Raw genomic sequence first — 16,826 nt, forward strand, 5'->3', positions numbered from 1 at the left:
GGGCCGAAGCTGCTGGAATCCCAGTGCTCGGCTGAGCCGGGCTCATTGGTTTAGTGGTGAGTTGCTTTTCGTCAACAGTTTCCTGTTAATCACTCAAGTCTGTACCTGGTGTTTTGCTGGGCGTTGACTGGGGGTTGACAGAGCCATACACAGAATGAGACAGTTCCTTTAAGGGAAGGTCAGCGCCAGGGCCCATACAGACCAGGTCAGTAGTTCATTGTCTTGCTGCTGAAGAGTCACTGGAAATAGATACCAGGTGTTGCCTGGAATGCATCTCACACTGTGACACTCCTCTTCCTGTTCCCGTTTCTGGAACCCGCCTGAACCAGACTGCCTGCCGCTCGAGAGCGCAGAGTCCCTGTGGTGTGGTCACTGGTCAGCCTCTGTCACAGTCATCTCAGGGCCTAGGAAGGGAGGACCCAGTGGCCAGCCCTCCTTGCAACAGGCAAGTACCCATTCATCTCAGGCCTTCTGGTTTCGGGTCTGGTTATCTCTACACAAAGGTGTATATAGTTTCTGTATGCTCCACAATTGATTAATTCTCACATCCACCGTGAGGTAGAAACCTGTCCACATTGTACAGAGGAGAAAGCTGAGGCAGGAAGAGGTCAAGAAACTCGTCCAAGGTTAATCAGCTCGTCAAGGTCATGTTGACACTGGAATGTGAGATAAGCAGGTGAGTTACACTGTTTAGGATACAATTTATTCTCATCAATTTAAGGCCGGCAAGACACCATTGTGCCTTTCGCCTCTGAGGTGTAAGTAAGTGTTCTGGATCACAGGTTGGCCTGAAGGGACGAAGTCTGGTTCCAAGCCTAGGAAGCCTAGGAGGCAGCGGCCTAGACTGCCACGATCGATCCCGCCCCGCAGTAGAGCAGAGCTGGGCCCTGCGGGGATGCGAGGCTGAGGTCGCCCAGCCAGCCTTCAGCGCCAGGCAGGGCACCTCACTGGTGGAAGAAGGCAACAGAGGGGCGGGGCCAGAGAGGCGGGGCCAGGGAGGCGGGGCTGGGTGGGGCGGGGCCACCAGGGGGCGGGTCCCTGTCCGGCTCCGCAGAGGGGCGGAGGCGATGTGGGGGCGGGGCCCTGGGGAGGGGCGGGACCCTGTCCGGCTCCACAGAGGGGCCGGGGCTGGTGTAGGGGTGCGTTTCCGCCTGACCACTCTGGAGTCCAGTCAGGTTCGCGGCCTGCGGCCCACAGAGCAGCGCCTGTCCAGCCCCGCGCTCGCCAGCATGTCGTTCATCCCCGTGGCCGAGGACTCAGACTTCCCTGTCCACAACCTGCCCTACGGCGTGTTTTCCACCACAGGCAACGTGAGCCGAGGACGTGGGCGGGTGGGCGGCCCCTCACCCGGGACCCTAAGCACCCCGCTCCGCCTGGGGCTTCGCGCGCGCCCGCCGGCCTTCCCCGCGCCCACCCTGGGGTCTGGCGGCCGAGGGGGCCCGCGGGGCAGTGGGGGCTCAGGCAGCCGCAGCGCCTGCTCCTGAGGAGCGGGGCGAGCGCAAGCCGCGGAGTTCCGGGCGCTGGTGCGGGTTCGTGCGAGGACGGAACGCTGACGAAACGGGGCACTGGATGCCCCTTCCCCACGCCAGGCCAGCGAAGCAAGGTCCGTTCTGGGTCCCCAGCAGCTCCAGCCAGTCGTGCTCCTCACCCAGTCAGTTAGTGGGGTGCATGGCCTTCCCTCAAGAAGCCACGCCGTGCAGGTCGTCCCTCCGCCGGACTAGCCCCCAACACCCACTCCCTGGGAAATGTGGATTGACCCCCGCATTTCCAGTACTTTCGAGGCTGAGCGCATTTGCTGGCGTAGAGCCGTGCGACCCAGGATATCAGGTCTTCCTCCAGCGTCTGTCAGCCCTGGGGGGTCGGCTCCCTGCCCTTCTCTTGCCAGTTAGAGGAAACCAAACTTTCACTTAGCGTAGTGCGATCACTGGAAAGAGATGTTCAAAGAAGAGCCTCAGAATCTGCTCACGCCCACCAGCGTTCAGAAAACATGGGTCAGGGGAGCTCCCGCAGTCACCCGCTTCTTGGAAAGTGGGTTCCCTCCCCCCATGCTGGATCATTGCCCTACCTGGCTGGTCTTTCCTAGGCCTGCCTGCAGCCAGTGCCTTGGTCTAGAAGAGTCACCATGTGGTTTCACAACCGCCTGGGCTGACCAGATGTTGCAAAGACACAAAAGGTTAACACTAACTCCCTTGGCCTCCGGCCTCCGGGAGGGAGTAAAAGTACACTGTGAGGCAAGTTAAACCTTAACCTGTGCGAGCCACTGCTCTGTGGCCGGTCCCCTACTGTGCTCGCTGCCAGTGGTCCTTACCATTTCTGAGAGTGCAGGTCGATTAGACAGGAACGTTGACTAGAGGCGGTGGGTGCTCGGACTTGCTTTCTCAGAAGACTTGAATTAATGCACCTGACTGTGGCTAGTGGCCTTCAAACACCATGCCCCTGCTGTTTTCATATTGGAGTGTGCAGAGACATCCACGAGGGACATCTGAGAGAGACGGCCCCTTCCCACTGTCCTCTAGAGCGTGCTGGGGTGGGGATTTGGCCCCTTGGGCATTCCGGCAGGCCCGGGGCCCTGAATCAGAATGGGCCTCATCAGAAACTATCACTGCAGGCATTGCAACCCATTGGGGGACACAGGGAGCTGGGGTTCGGTGCCGAGGATCCAATTCCTCAGTCTCTCTCCTAGGGCTATCTGCAGGGGACCTGTGGGCTCATATAAGTAGTTGGACGTCCCAGGTAAATGAGCCAAGCCAGCCGAGGCTTTTCCCTGTGCTGACCATGTCGCCTTCCTCCCAGCCAAGACCAAGGATCGGCGTGGCCATTGGTGACCAGATCTTGGACCTCAGTGTCATTAAGCACCTCTTCACCGGGCTTGTCCTCTCCAAACACCAGGATGTCTTTAGTCAGGTAGGACATTGTGACATGGTTTGTCCTGGGTCTCAGTGGCTCTGTAGACCTGTAGCCACAGCCTGGGAGGAAGGGACAGCTGGCCCCAGTGCCCTCTGCGTTTCCACCATTGAGGAGTCAGCCTGCAGTACGCGTACCCGTGGGAAGGACATGAATCTACTTCCCCGTGGATGGTCGTTGCTCTGGCGTGCATTATCCCATCCTATGCCAGGGGTCGCACATGCCTCTGCCGTCCAGTCCTCACAGCAACCCTCGGGCATAGACACCGGAATCTCGGTTAGATGAAGCGAGACACTGCTCCCCCAGGTGCTGAGGCTACAGCTGTCAGAGCTGAGGCTGGAACTCCGGCCTTCAGACCCGACCCGTGCTTGTTCTGCCACAGCTCACTGTGAAGAAACCTCTCCTTAACTCACGTGAAGGAGTCTGTATAGACAGCAATAATCGCAGACTAGAGTGTGTCTCCACTGGAGGGACACGGCCGCCTTCAACTGCAGGCTGGGCCAAGCCGAACCAGCCGCATCCAGGTACCGGCTCCCAGGCTTTGCCAGTTGTGTGCAAGTCCCATCGGGAAAGGTGACGCCTTTCCCCAACTGTATAAACAGATGACAGAGCTAAGAGTGAAAGTCCTGGGAGTTCTAGTGACCTCGAGATGAGCGGTGGGTCCTGGAAGGCTGGCCGGCCTCTCCTGTGCATGGGAGGGGCCTGACCAGCCCTTTCTGGTGTGTGACCTCCTTTCTCCCTGTTTCAGTCAACGCTCAACAGCTTCATGGGCCTGGGCCAGGCTGCCTGGAAGGAGGCGAGAGCTTTCTTGCAGAATTTACTGTCTGCCAGCCAGGCCAGGCTCAGAGATGACAGGGAGCTTCGGAAGCGGTAAGGAGGGGGTGGGGACAGGAGGCTGGGGTGCTTGTCAGGGCCATTCTTGGTCACCACCGGGCTACCTCGGCATCACCTAGCTCCAGCCTGGGCTGCGTTTAGGTGGGAGAGCTCTGAGTGGACTGGAATTATCCCTGTGCCTGGACTGTGTCTGTCCACTCCCTCCCTTATCAGCATCATCCTTGTCCTTGTCTGGTTCCCAAAGTAGGCGTGAGTTAGCTGGTTTCCTGGAGTGGGACACAGAGGCAGAAAAGAGGCATCTTAGCTTTAGTGGGTGGACACCCGCCCTGGTGTGGCAGCTTCAGCTCAGTGCTGGCCCCGACCAGCCTGGAGGCACTCACTGGAGGTTGTGAGCAGGATTCTGGGCTGGTCTGGGCTGAGCCTGCAGGTGGGCCACCAGAGCAGGGACTCCACTTTGCCACCTGCCAGATCCTGAAGCCCCCGATTCTGTGTTTCAGCGCATTCGTCTCCCAGGCTTCAGCCACGATGCACCTTCCAGCTACCATAGGTAAGCGCAGTCTCGTTACTAGGACAGGCTCGGAGCAACCCGGTGGGCCCAGATGGCGGGTCCCTGCTTCCTGACGGGGCAGGAATGGAGGAGGGTCTCCGAGGCTCTTAGCCCTCCCCATCTCTGACTGAGGCCAGGCATCGACTCAGGCCGTGTCAAAGGCCCAAGCTCTCATTTTTTATTTATTTCTCAGTTGAGAGTTGAAAACAGTTTTTTAGTGAGGCTAATCTGTGTGCATTTTGTGCAGAGCTTTGGGACAACACATGTTGTGGGTGCGTGCTCATGGCCCATGCCTCCCACCGTGCAGAACGGGGTGCAGGGGGAGCTGGCACGCTTGCCTCCTCCACTTTGTTCCTCTTGCTCCAGTCCTTTGGACGTCCCCTTCTTTGTCCTGGGCCATCTGGGTCACTGAGGGGCTCTCGTGACTTTCCCCTGCAGGTGACTACACGGACTTCTATTCCTCCCGGCACCACGCTACAAATGTTGGGGTCATGTTCAGGGGCAAGGAGAATGCGTTGCCGCCCAATTGGTATGTCCTGGGCCAGTCCGATGAGTTCAAGGTCTGCCTTTCCATTTCCAGCAGCATGTTGTCCCGGGAGCTGGCAAGTCCCTCTTCGGTTAAAAAACCGGGGAGGGAAACCAGTGATGGCCATGATGTCACCTCTTCCGCGAGCCACAGCCTCAGCTTCTGGTCTCCTAGGCTCCACACCAGACCTGCTGTGGCTCATGGGGCAATCCCTAAGCGTCTTTATCTAGAGAACGGGGGCTGCACTTAAGTTCCCTGGGTCAATAAGATCTTTCCAGATTCTCTCGTTTGTAAGCGATGTACTATGGTTCTGTCGGCAAGTCTTGCATCCTAGCATTCTCCGTGCTTAAAATCCTCTGATAAATGAGAATCCTTACATGTGCCCAGCACTGCGTGTGTCTCCGAGTGTGCTCAGTCAAAATACAAGCCTCATTCACTTATTTGACCATCCTCATAGCTCGCATCTCACAGGATGGAAAACAGGCTCAGAGGAGGGTCAACTTGCCTGAGGACCAGTGGGGCCAGAGGCTGTCCCTTGACTCCTAGACTGAGGCTGCTGCCCAAGCTGAGGTCCATGCTTTCCTCTGGAGGCACACACACAGTGACCCTCACACACACACACCAGGCCGGGCAGAGTACACAGTGGCTGGGGCGGGCAGAGGCTCCTCCCTCTCAGTGAGGGTTTTGGGCATGCTGGGCCAGGAGGGGAGATGTCGGTCAGAGCAGAGACGCTCACCGGCAGTCTTCCTCATGGCCCAAAGCTGGCAGCAGTCTGAATGCTCACGGGTGGAGGACTAGCTACAAAATTAAAGACTATTCAAAATACAATATTTTATAACTGCTTTAAAGCTTGCTTTATATTGAAAGAAAAGATTGAGGAGCAAAAGAGGGTGCGCATGACATATGTGAAGTGAAGACAGATGCTATGTAAAGTCGAGTTCCTACTTTTATAAAAAGACAAACAAAAAATACATACACATAACGTGCACCCTATATTAGTTTCCCACCGCTGCTGTAATAAATTACCATGAATTCAGTGGCTTAAAACAACACAGGTATATATATTCTCTTACAGCTCTTGGGGCCAGAAGTTTGAAATCAGTCTCACTGGGCAGAAGTCAAGTATCCATCTCTTTGTGACTGTCTTGATTCACCTAACATAACATCCTCCAGGCTCATCCGTGCCTTCACATGTCTCAGGCTACCCTTTCTAAGGCTGAGCGATGTTCCCATATATATATAGACCACATTTTGCTTATCTGTTTGTCCGTCGATGGACGCATGGAAATATCTTTTAGTTTTTGAACCAAGTCTACATGTTGACTCTTTTTTTTTTGTTTTTAATTTTTCGGAATTTTGAAATGTACTTTGCAACACGTAACAGCCCTGACACCCTTCCTCCTCACCCTCCTGTATTAGGCTGCACTTACCAGTGGGCTATCACGGTCGTGCCTCTTCTGTCGTGGTGTCCGGCACCCCCATCCGGAGGCCCATGGGACAGATGAGACCCGATGACTGTAAGTGCCCCGATGTCCAGGCTCCGCCGCGTAGCTCTGCGTCCCGTGCAGTGAGTTCCTGGGCCTGGCGCTCACGGCAGCCTCTTTTTCTGGTGTTATTCCAGCCAAGCCTCCTGTGTATGGTGCCTGCAAACTCTTGGACATGGAGTTGGAAATGGTAAGCTGACCTCGACGTGTTACTGGCATCGGCTCTATGAAAACGTTGGGGCAGGAGGCCGGATGGTGGAGCCTGCCCCGGGCGGGGAGTGCAGGCCAGCAGATGCGGGGACTTCCCAGAGTGGCTCCTGTGGTTTGGGTGATGCCCGGGGAAGCTCTGAGTGTCTAATCACGGCAGGTGGAGGAGAAGGGATGTGGGTCCCCCAGTGTGGCCGTGGCAGTGGGAACCCAGGGTTGGTTGGAGGCAGGCAGGAGCTCTCTGTCTGTCCAGTCCTGTCCCGTGATTTATTTGGGCCCCATCCAGAGGAAAGAACCATGTGGGCACTGCCAAGTCGTCCCCCAGACCTCACGGGCACTCGGCCTCCTGCTGCTGCACTGGCAGTGTCGTCTGGGCCCCAGAGCACGTCCCCCACCCGGATCCACAGAGCAGGGTGCAGGGCCAGGATTGGAGGAGGGGCTTCTCTCTGGGCAAACAGAGGACTCTTAGTCCCCGCTGTGAGGCAGACGGGGCTGGCGGAGAAAAGGCAGAAAGTTAGTGTGGAGACAGGTGTGGGGAGCACAGCTGGACTGGATGGTGCTAAGAGTCTCTATACATGGGTACCCTCAGATGTCGTTTATAAATCTCGAAAAATTTTGCGGTGTTTAACCGCTGTCACAGAGCAAATAAAACTGTGACTCCAGTTTCACAGATGTCATAGCTGGTTCTGTGCTGTTGACAATCATTTTCCCACGTGTTCCTCCAGTGGTGTCTAGATAGTCTGGTGGTTCCTGGTCTTTGTGTGGATGGTTCTTATCTTCCAAGGCAAGGCCGGGGGACTCGGGGTTGGGGTGCGCCCCGTCAGGCTTCTGGCTGCGTTTTGGAGGCAGCCTTTTGATTTCTCCTGGTGTGGATACAAACCCTGATACTTTCATTTCTCACCAACCCCGTGTGGCTGTCAGATCTTGACATGCAGAGCACGTGTGAGGTGGGAGAGACAGGGCATGCTGCAGGAGGCCGAGGGGCCGCTGTGCTTGGTGGTCGGGCGCTGTGCGGAGTGGCCAAGGGTGGCCACACACTCCTTCCCCAGGCAGCCATCTGTCTGCCCAGGTGCAGCACAGTGGATCTGGAGCCATGTCAGGCCTCCGGTGGCAGTCCTGGTCCTCGGCTGCATGGTTTGGAAATGCCTGACCTCTGCCCCCCAGGCAAGTAACCTGGTGGCAGGTCAGCCCCAGCTGCTAATCAGGTCTCCCCATGGCAGGCTTGCTTCGTAGGCCCTGGGAACAGATTTGGAGAGCCGATCCCCATCTCCAGGGCCCACGAGCACATTTTTGGAATGGTCCTCATGAACGACTGGAGTGGTAAGTGGGTGCTGGGTGGCCTGGTGCTGGGTCCACTGTGAGTGCCGCTCTGGGCAGAGACTGGGCCCTGGGCACTCTCGTGGAAGCCAAGGACAGTTTCCCAGGCCTCATGCTGATCCCAGGCAGTGGAGAGCGTGGGTTCGGGTAGCAGACAGATATCTCGACTCTGACCCTCAGTGTTCCTAGAAGTTGAACAGGGACGAGGCTGATGTCATAGCTAACAGGTCGGAGCCCTGCGTGTGGGCCCCGTGCTGAATCCTTAACGAGGTGCTGGCAACATTATCGTCCCCACTTTACAGGCGAGGAACTGAGGCACAGAGAGGTTTCAGTTACTTGCTGAGCTAGGACTTCTCACTCAGCAGCCCAGTGTCTGAGCCTGTGCCCCCGTGTAGGAGGAAGGTGGCATGTGAGTCCAGGACTTGCCCGCCCCACAGTGTGAGGATGAGCGTCCAGCCCCCCTTCACGGGAAAGGATCCTGCTTGTCCTTCAGTCATTCTGCTCTTTGCTGTGACCTGGCGCTGAGACCCCCCAAAGGACCTGTGTCCTTGGCATTGCATGCTGTTGCCCCTTGGTCTTGGACAGCCCGACCGGGGCCAGGGCACTGTGGGGGAAGCTGTGCTGGGCGTCTGGTCGCGGGCAGGAGGGAACCTACGCCCGAGGCCCCGGCCGGCCCCAGAAGTTCTGCTCGGCTCTCTTTTCTAGCTCGAGACATTCAGAAGTGGGAGTATGTCCCTCTCGGGCCGTTCCTCGGGAAGAGTTTTGGGACCACCATCTCTCCATGGGTGGTGCCCATGGATGCCCTCATGCCCTTTGTGGTGCCCAACCCGGAGCAGGTACGCCAGCCTCTGCAGGAAGTCCCCAACCACGGCCGCTCTGCCCTGAAGCGGTGTGGCCACCGGGAGGGAGCTCGTGCCCCCATGTGACCCGCAGACAGACACCCATTGTTCCGCCATGTGCTTTCCCTGCCCCCCGAGCAGTTCCTGGGGAAAACACAAAACTTTGCAGCCTTTAGGATCCTCTGAGGCCAGGGGAGCTGGCCAGTTGGCAGGGGAGGGAGTCCCTGTGGTTGCCACCACACTGCACAGCTTCTTGACCAGGCAGTCGACTTGTGTTTTGTGTGATGGCGCCCTCTGGAGCCCAACTGGTAGAATGCATCAGCCCTGAATGGCTTCTGGTCACCAGGCTGACTGACATCTGTTCAGGCCTTGTCTCACGGTCTCAACCCTCACCGCTTAGCTTGTCACAGTCTGTCCGCTGTCCCTGCTGCATGGCCACCAGTGGCCTCACCAAATGCTCAGTGACCTTATGGCCAATGCCACGGCCTCATGCCCTCTTCAGGGCAGACCCTGTGTCACTCTCCTTACTTGGCTTCTGGTACGTGGCCTATCCCAGCTCTGTGTCTCTGAGTCCTGAGATGCTGCATTGTGACTCTGTCCTCCATGTGGGGGCAGCCCCAGAGAGCCCCAGCCCTCCCCTAAGCATCTCGCCCGCTCGAGGCCCCCACCCCGCCTACCCGAGGCCCCCATCCGGCCTCCCCCAGCTCCCTCTCAGCTCCTGTACCCAGGCACCTTCTTGAACCCCTTGTCCTCCAGGCTCTGTCCTTTGTCGGGGTCTCAGTGCATTCTCAGGGCACCTTTGTCCTCCCTGCTTTGTCCTGGCCCTTCCCAAAAGCCATGCCTGCACTGCCTTCACAACCCGCCACTCCTGCACTGTTATTAAGCATTTTTCTTTAAAGCAGCTCCTGTTTTAAAACTCAGCGCGTTTAGAAAAGGAACATCATATCCCTACTGGTGGCACGAGCCACCAAGCTAATCATAAAAAGGAACATAACTATTAAAATGAAACCACCCTAATTATGTCACATACCACTAGTGAGCGACTCGAGCATCGCATTTCGGGAAAACACCACTGTTAGCCAAACTGCAGACTTTCTGGCTCGGTCGGCAAAGCTGCCTCAGCAGGGGGCCTGAATTAGCTGGGGCCGTTCAGTTGGCCGCCCCCACTTCTGCTTTCCCTTTCTGTCACCCTGGCCTGTCCCCCACGGGCCTTGCTTTGGTCCCCATCTCTGGCCCTCCAACTGTCCCCTCCCCACCCTTCTAGGACACCTCTGACCTGGCCCTGGTCGTGTTGACCTGCCGATGCCCCAGTCTCAGACGGGTTTCCTGGTGTCTGGCACACATGCCATGCTGGCTGCCCGCTGTGCAGGAGCACGGCGCTGGGTCCCTGGAGGGCTGCTCCACCTCCCTCAGGCCCTGTGCCGCGGGCCCCGCCGGGCCAGCTCCGCCCGTGCTGATGGCCGTCTTTGCTTTGCTCTGCCCACGCAGGACCCCCAGCCCCTGCCATACCTCCGCCATGACCAGCCCTACACGTTTGACATCCACCTCTCTGTCGCCCTGAAAGGTACTGTCTAGGGGTCAGAGTGCGTGTCCAGGGGCTCAGTGGGGACATGTGCCTGATTGCCCGAGCTTTGGTGAGCTGAGGGAGTGTTGCCTGCTCAGACTTGGAGGTACGCAAGCTTTTGTAAAGGAAAGAGGAGGGCAAAGGCCACTGCGCTCAAAGGCAGCCACACTGGGCCCATGTGACGTCCACCCCGCACTGGTGAGTCTCAGCTGTTAGGGCCGGGAGTGTGGAGTCGGGGCCCCTCTCCAGCCTCCCCAGCCAGGGTCTGCCCAGCCTCTGCCCACACACCATCACCTCCCAGGCGACATATTCCATCCAGTGCCTCATGGGCCTGCCCGTGGGAGGCCCGGCACAGCCCCTCTGGGCCCACAAAGAATCAGCACCCCCAGCAGCCCCCCGGCCCCTGGTACCCACCTTGCGCCAGCCGTGAGAGCCTTTGCAGATAGGGCCCATTTCCCCGAGGCTGCTTGGCTCAGCTTCATCAACAGGCTGGCAGAGTGCTGGAGATGAGTGGGCTTTGCAGGCCATGACCAGTGTTTGAACCTTGGCTCTGGCCCTGCCCAGCTGTGGACCTTAGAGCCAGTTATTGGGCTTGTCTGTGCCCTAGTGTACCATCTGTAACACAGGGTAATAATGACAGTGAGCTTCTGGTGTAGTTGTGATTTGTGTAGAGGTCTAGGACAAAGCCTGTGCCTCGGAAGAGGCAGGTGTCATTTTCTGTTCCCGCTGGGGGCCCTCAGGCTGTGGGGAGGGTCTGCCCAAGGGCTACGCAGACCCCTGAGTCGTCGGTGGCCAGGTCTTGTCCTCTCCAGATCTCTCTCCTTTGGTCCTATCTCCATGCACAGGCTCTGCTGTGGCCTCACTGCCAGTCCATGGCCTTGGCCCTTCGTGGGGGCGTCTCCTGCAGCAGGCTCAGTGTCCTCCAGGGAGACGGGAGCTGTCTCCAGGGAGCAGGATGCCCCCGTGGAGAGGGCTGTTAGGAGGAGCCTCAGAACTGCCCGTGCCCCCTGGAAAACTGCTCGTTCTCTCCTTCCTGTTACAGTTGGAGAAACTGAGGCTCGGGGGGGAAGGGGATTTGTGAGAGTCGCTTAGCTGGCTAATGGCAAGACTGACAGCAAAACCCGTGTCCCGAGCCTCGCGCCGGTGCCCTCACACCCCCAGAGTCCACCTTGGAGTCGTCTCTGTCTCACGTCCGTCCTGCCGCCTGGAGACATCCAAGGGAGCTCAGAGCGGGGGACGAGACGAGGCCACCAAGGAGGTGTAGTGCCCAGAGGTGCAGAAAGAGCTAGAGGATGGGGCACTGAGTGTGGATGGGTTCCTAGCCCCCTCCCTGCTGCAGTCTGGGTGGGGGGCGGCAGGGCAGGCTGGGCGCCCTGACCTTCCACGGGCTGAGGAGAGCGCCTGGTCTCTGCAGCCACAGGGGAAAGCCAGGGCCAAGCGGGGAGGTGGTTCTGAGCGAGTAGAGGGTTTTCTAATTAGTGTTTCGTCATATGCAGTGTTCTAATTACGTGCACTGTTACAGTACAGCTGTAGCCTGGTGCCTTGCACATAGTAGGTGTTCAGTAAATACTGTTGAAGTAAACTGCGAGGTGGCATGCTGCCCATCATGGAGGGCTGTGGCAGGGGACAGGGACACATGGCCCCAGCTGTCCAGAGGACTCTCGGGGCCATGGCGATTGGATTCCCCTCGTACACTGTCCCCAGTTGCTTGGCGGTGCCAGGAGCATTGTCTTAAGAAGGATGCGGAGGCTACGTTTGAATGCAGTGGAAACAGGTGCCACGGTCGATTCGTGCCGTCACCGTGGGTGTGGGGGAGAAGGTGGTGGCCGACGTGCATGTTTGCCGTCTGGCACAGGGCTGTGAGCCTATCTGGCAAGGGACTCGTTAGGCAAAATCACAAGGGACAGCAGGAAGCTTAGGCCACCAAACAATTCAGCTTACGAGGTGGGGTTTCTTTTCCTTCTTGATTAATAGAATTGAGTTCCTTGGTCAATGTTGTCTTGTTTTCCCAACAGGAGAAGGAATGAGCCAGGCGGCTACCATATGCAGGTCCAATTTTAAGGTAAGCTTCGAAGCCGGGCAGACTGCTCGCGGAGGTGAGGAGGAGGGAGTGCCTCCTCCCTGGCAGGAACAAGGAGTAGCATCCACGTGGGGACATGACGATGGGTCACATGTGGGCCAGGAGCTTCCTGTGCGGGTCTCGTTTCTGGCTTCTGCTTTGATAGGGGCTGGAGGGACCAGAGTGGCTTTTTTTTTTTTTTTTTTTTTTGACCCTCTGATTGAGGCATAGCGCACAGAGATGAAAATGCACAAATTACCAGTGTACAACTGTTTGAATTTTCACGAGGTCAGCACCCCTGGCCACCAGCACCCAGCTCTAGAAGTGGGTAGCTTCCAAGACTTCGGCCGCCGCGGGAGCCGCCTTCCAGCCGTGCCGTCACCCCCAGCGAGGGTCCTCTCTCTCCTGACTTCTGTTGCCACACGTTAACGTCCTCTGTCTCTCAGCTTTGTAGAAACGGAGCCGTACAGTGTGCGCTCGCGTCCGTCTGGCCTCTCTTGTCTTAACGTTGCGTGTGTGCCTTCACCACGTTTGTAGCGGGGGCTCGTCCTGCTCACCACGGTGTGAATGCTCCGCCCTCGCTTTGGCCGGTCCGCGCCCGGTGGGTGTTGCGTTCTGTCCATCCCGGGTCGTCATGGAGCGGCCGCGGGCGTTCCTGTGCACGTGTCTGTCGGGTGGACGCCCGGCGTAGGACGGCGGGGTCGTAGAGCACACATGTCTACCCGCTCGGCCTGGGAGGACGGCCAGGTGGGTGTGCAGAGGGGTCGTGCAGTGTGTGCTCCCACCAGCAGCGTGGAAGCGTGTGCTGCTCGGCCGCTCCGCGTCCCGGTCGACAGCGGTGGTGTTTGCCATTCTGTTTTGGCAATTCTGGGGGACTGCGATTTCATGTTGCGTTTTGGGGCACCTTTTCATGCGTTTATTGAGCATTTGCACACCCTCCGAGTCGATGTGTCCCCATTTCCTCCCGTCTCCCTTCTAGTTCATCCTCATTCCGGGCTCTTTAGGCCAGTGAGAAGACATGAGGGGTTCTTGGGCAGGATTCCCTTTCTGCGGCGTCCTTTGTCTGGATGTGCGGCCCCAGAGGTGGCAGCCCTAAGAAGCATGGACATGGAGTGGCACAGGCGTGCGCTGCCTGAGTCCCGGTGGGGACACGCGGGCCTGGCCCTCGTCCACGTGGCCTGACCTCCCTTAGCGCTCCCTTGTTCCCAGGCCAAGGGCGGGAGAATGGCAGAGGGGTCTTAGCTCATGACGAGCCTCTGCTGTGAGGAGGGCCGGGGGGGTTCGGGAGGCGGAGGGCGACTGTGGACAGGTGAGCAGGCTACACGGCGAGTGCCCGAGCACTGAGGTCGGCTGCTCGGGGGCTTCTTGGGGGAGTTGGGGTGGGGCGGGGCTGGAAGGAGCAGGGGGGCTGGAAGGACAGGCGGGGAGGGCCCCTGGGCGACTCTGCAGGACAGGGTCCTGGAGGAAGGCCAGGGCGGCGTGTTCCCACCCCGCGTACTCCTCCCACAGCACATGTACTGGACGATGCTGCAGCAGCTCACGCACCACTCCGTCAACGGCTGCAACCTGCGGCCGGGGGACCTCTTGGGTTCCGGAACCATCAGCGGGCCAGTGAGTATCCGACTGCCCCTCCTCCCCACACAGACCTGAGGCATGGGTGGGGGGCTCAGCTACCCCCAGGACGGGTTCCAGGGACTGCACCCCAGGCTGGTGTGTCTCACAGCTGTGTCCTGCCCAGCCACAGCCATCTCTGGGGGCATGAGAGGCTTCATTCCAGATTCAGAGCTAAAGAGACTCAGAAGACGAGACGCAGCACGCACCCATGTAGGGGAGTGGCAGCTGTGTGGGGACAGGTGGGAAAGGCCAGCGCGAGTGGCTGGCACCGGCTCACTCTGCGCCCTCCCAGGACGAGGCGACCTGCTGCTGGGGTCCCTCCCCTCCCCCGAGCCACCGTCAGCCACGGCAGTCTTGCAGCCTTATGACGTCGTGACTCGGGGGTGTATGTGCCAGTCACCCCCCTGCGAGGTCCCAACCACAGCCTCTTGTTCCTAGGGGGTGGGGTCTGGCATGGATGAGCCCCACAGCCTCCAGATCGGGCAGGGGTCCGGCACCCCGCACCGTGAACAAGGCGGGCAGGACAGGGTGCTGAGCCCCGAGGGAGTTTCTCCGGTGGTCTGTGGAGACAGGGTTTCTGGGGTCTACAGGCCCCTCCATCCCTGCTGGGGGCTCCCGGGCCTTGCCGAGCACTGCCGTCAGCTACAGGTAAATCCATGTGGCATTCTCTTCCCTTTCCTGTCATGAAGGAGCCAGAAAGCTTTGGGTCTCTGTTGGAGCTGTCGTGGAGAGGAACGAGGGCTGTCGAGCTGGGGAATGGACAGACTAGGAAGTTCCTGCTGGATGGCGACGAAGTCATCATAACAGGTGAGGGCGGCCGAGCCCACGGCTTTGCCTCGGCCGTGCAGCCGTCTGTCCTCCTCGGCCTCGCTCCTGCTTTCCCAGGGCTGCTCGCTCTGCTTGCTTGGTCCTTCACCCGCCTCGGCTGTCGGGGACTTCAAATCTGAGTCTCCCTGGGCCAGAAAAGCCACGAAGTGCCGCTCTGTCCCCCTGCTCCCTGAGCCACGTGGCAGAATGGCAGGTTCCCGTCGCCCCGGACTCTGCAGTGCAGAGACCCTGTGTCGGGCATCTGCCATGCTCACTGCGGATTAAAATGGGGAGGCAGCGGCCAGCCTCGCCCGCCAGGACGCGTGGGGGTGCGAGATGATATCATCGGCATTCGCACTGGCACTAAAGAAACAGGCAGTGCTGCTGTGGCTTCAGGGCGAGAAGGGAGGCTCAGGTTCAAGGACAAGGTCACAGGGTTTCTCGGTGCCGAGCACGCCTGCGTCTCTGAGCAAATGCGACACGTGCGCCTCTCGCCCGGGTCTCTGAGCCTTGGCACGCGCTGCCCCTCTGTCTGGCATGCCCTCTTCACGTGGCCTCCCTCGCGAGCTGCTCGCCCGCCAGCACCCGGCTCAGGCGTCCCTCCTCTCTGCTCTGCGTCCCCAGCGCCGCTCCCACAGCGCTGTGCGTGGGCTCTCCTCCTCCGGCTCGAGCCCGCTCTCTGCGTTTCCGTCACTCTTGTGGAAATGGAACGGAAGGAATGCCACTAACGCTTGCTGAAGGTCCGCTCCGTGAGGGAGAGCATGCCGAGGCTTCGCCCGAGGCTGCCGCGGGGTCCTCGCGCGCCTGAGCAATAAGGACAGTTGTTTCCGTTTGTGCATGTGGAGGCTGAGCTCGGAGGTTAAAGCACTTGCTTGTAATCGTCACCCACTTGTAATTGTCAGTGTAGCTGGTATTTATCGAGCACGCACTGTGGCCCGGGCGCTGTCCTCAGACTGCCCCGTGTACTATTTTATGTCATCCTTGCAACACTCCTACCCCGCGGATGCTGTCATGAGGCCCATTTCTCAGACGCATTCTGAGTTCCAGGGGTACCTGAGCTCAGCCAGGCTTTGACCTCAGGCATTCTGGCCTCAGGCCCATTAGTAGTCATGGGATTTGACCCCAAACCCACGGGTTGACCACCCATCAGGAAAGCTGCGGGGCATCTTCGGGGTGCTTCCAAGGGCCTCCGACTGTGGGGGTGGGCCCTGCGGATCCCCCCAGATTCCGAGGGCTGCTCTCCTGTTTAAAATCTGTGTTTGTCTTTCCGGTGGCGCCTTCCTGTCTCGGGCCCGGCCGTGTGGTGACCAGCCCTGCGGCTGCCTGGGCGTTGGTTCCCATGAGCCCGGCCGCCCCTCGCTGAGCCCTGGCCCCCTCTGTTCCAGGACACTGCCAGGGTGACGGTTACCGTGTCGGCTTTGGCCAGTGTGCTGGCAAAGTGCTGCCCGCGCTCTCACCGGCGTGAGGGCCTCCCTGCTGTCCCAGAGACAAGGGGCTGGACGCCCACCCCGCCCCGGGGACCACAGACCGCCCTGTGGCTGGAGGCCGGTTCTTCCTTCAGTGATAAATAAAGCCATCGCGCGCCGTCCCCACGCTCGGAGACTCGCTCGGTCGTAGTGCGCAACGTCCACTCGCGTTCCTGGATTAAAGGGCCAGAGCGGCTACCACTTCTTGGCAGACATTCGCTCATTCGTTTTCTCGTTTTTACGAGAGGGCTGACCCCCAGGCCTCCCAGCGTTTCCGGGAGTGGGAATGAGAACGGCACCTGAGCCGGTGCAGGGTCCTCAGCGGAACGACCCATGGGGTGAGGACGCAGAGAGATTCGGTTTAAGGAACCGGCTCCTGGGCCGGCAGAGCTGGAAGTCCTGTCTGCAGGGGGGGACAGCAGGCCGGAGACCAGGGAAGGGTTGCAGTTCGAGTCGGGGCTGGCCTGCTCCCTCCGGGGAGGATCTGTTGGCGGGGAGAAACGCCGAGGGCCCAAGGCTGGTGGTTCTCCCTGCGTCCCTGTGGACCTCCTGTCCATCCTTCCTGGGAAGGGCGACCTCCGTGGACAGCATCACCCAGGCACACGCCCTCCGGCCTCTGGGGGGGCAACGCGGGCACCGGCAGAGAAGGGTGCAGGAG

The 16,826-nt window shown here is 59.2% G+C and overlaps 1 protein-coding gene across 7 annotated transcripts in view; it reads left to right on the forward strand.

Moving 5' to 3' along the window:
* Nucleotides 1-1,124: 1,124 nt before the first annotated feature.
* The window catches only part of FAH (fumarylacetoacetate hydrolase), a 39,586-nt gene continuing 23,884 nt past the window's right edge, over nucleotides 1,125-16,826 (forward strand). For 3 of the 7 annotated variants that reach the window (XR_004954316.1, XM_016125792.2, XM_016125790.2), the window contains exons 1-13: nucleotides 1,125-1,310; nucleotides 2,794-2,904; nucleotides 3,653-3,774; nucleotides 4,236-4,285; nucleotides 4,724-4,814; nucleotides 6,231-6,328; nucleotides 6,433-6,485; nucleotides 7,723-7,822; nucleotides 8,525-8,655; nucleotides 10,147-10,222; nucleotides 12,235-12,284; nucleotides 13,791-13,892; nucleotides 14,585-14,702. Coding sequence is in view for 6 of the 7 variants with exons in the window: in XM_016125792.2 (XP_015981278.2) it covers nucleotides 1,230-1,310; nucleotides 2,794-2,904; nucleotides 3,653-3,774; nucleotides 4,236-4,285; nucleotides 4,724-4,814; nucleotides 6,231-6,328; nucleotides 6,433-6,485; nucleotides 7,723-7,822; nucleotides 8,525-8,655; nucleotides 10,147-10,222; nucleotides 12,235-12,284; nucleotides 13,791-13,892; nucleotides 14,585-14,702 (1,183 nt within the window). In the remaining variant the exon portion in view is untranslated. The other 4 variants (XM_016125795.2, XM_016125794.2, XM_016125796.2 and 1 more) reach the window with 4 other exon arrangements.

This window comes from Rousettus aegyptiacus, unplaced genomic scaffold, assembly GCF_014176215.1.
Source record: "Rousettus aegyptiacus isolate mRouAeg1 unplaced genomic scaffold, mRouAeg1.p scaffold_m13_p_14, whole genome shotgun sequence".
NCBI lineage: Eukaryota > Metazoa > Chordata > Mammalia > Chiroptera > Pteropodidae > Rousettus > Rousettus aegyptiacus.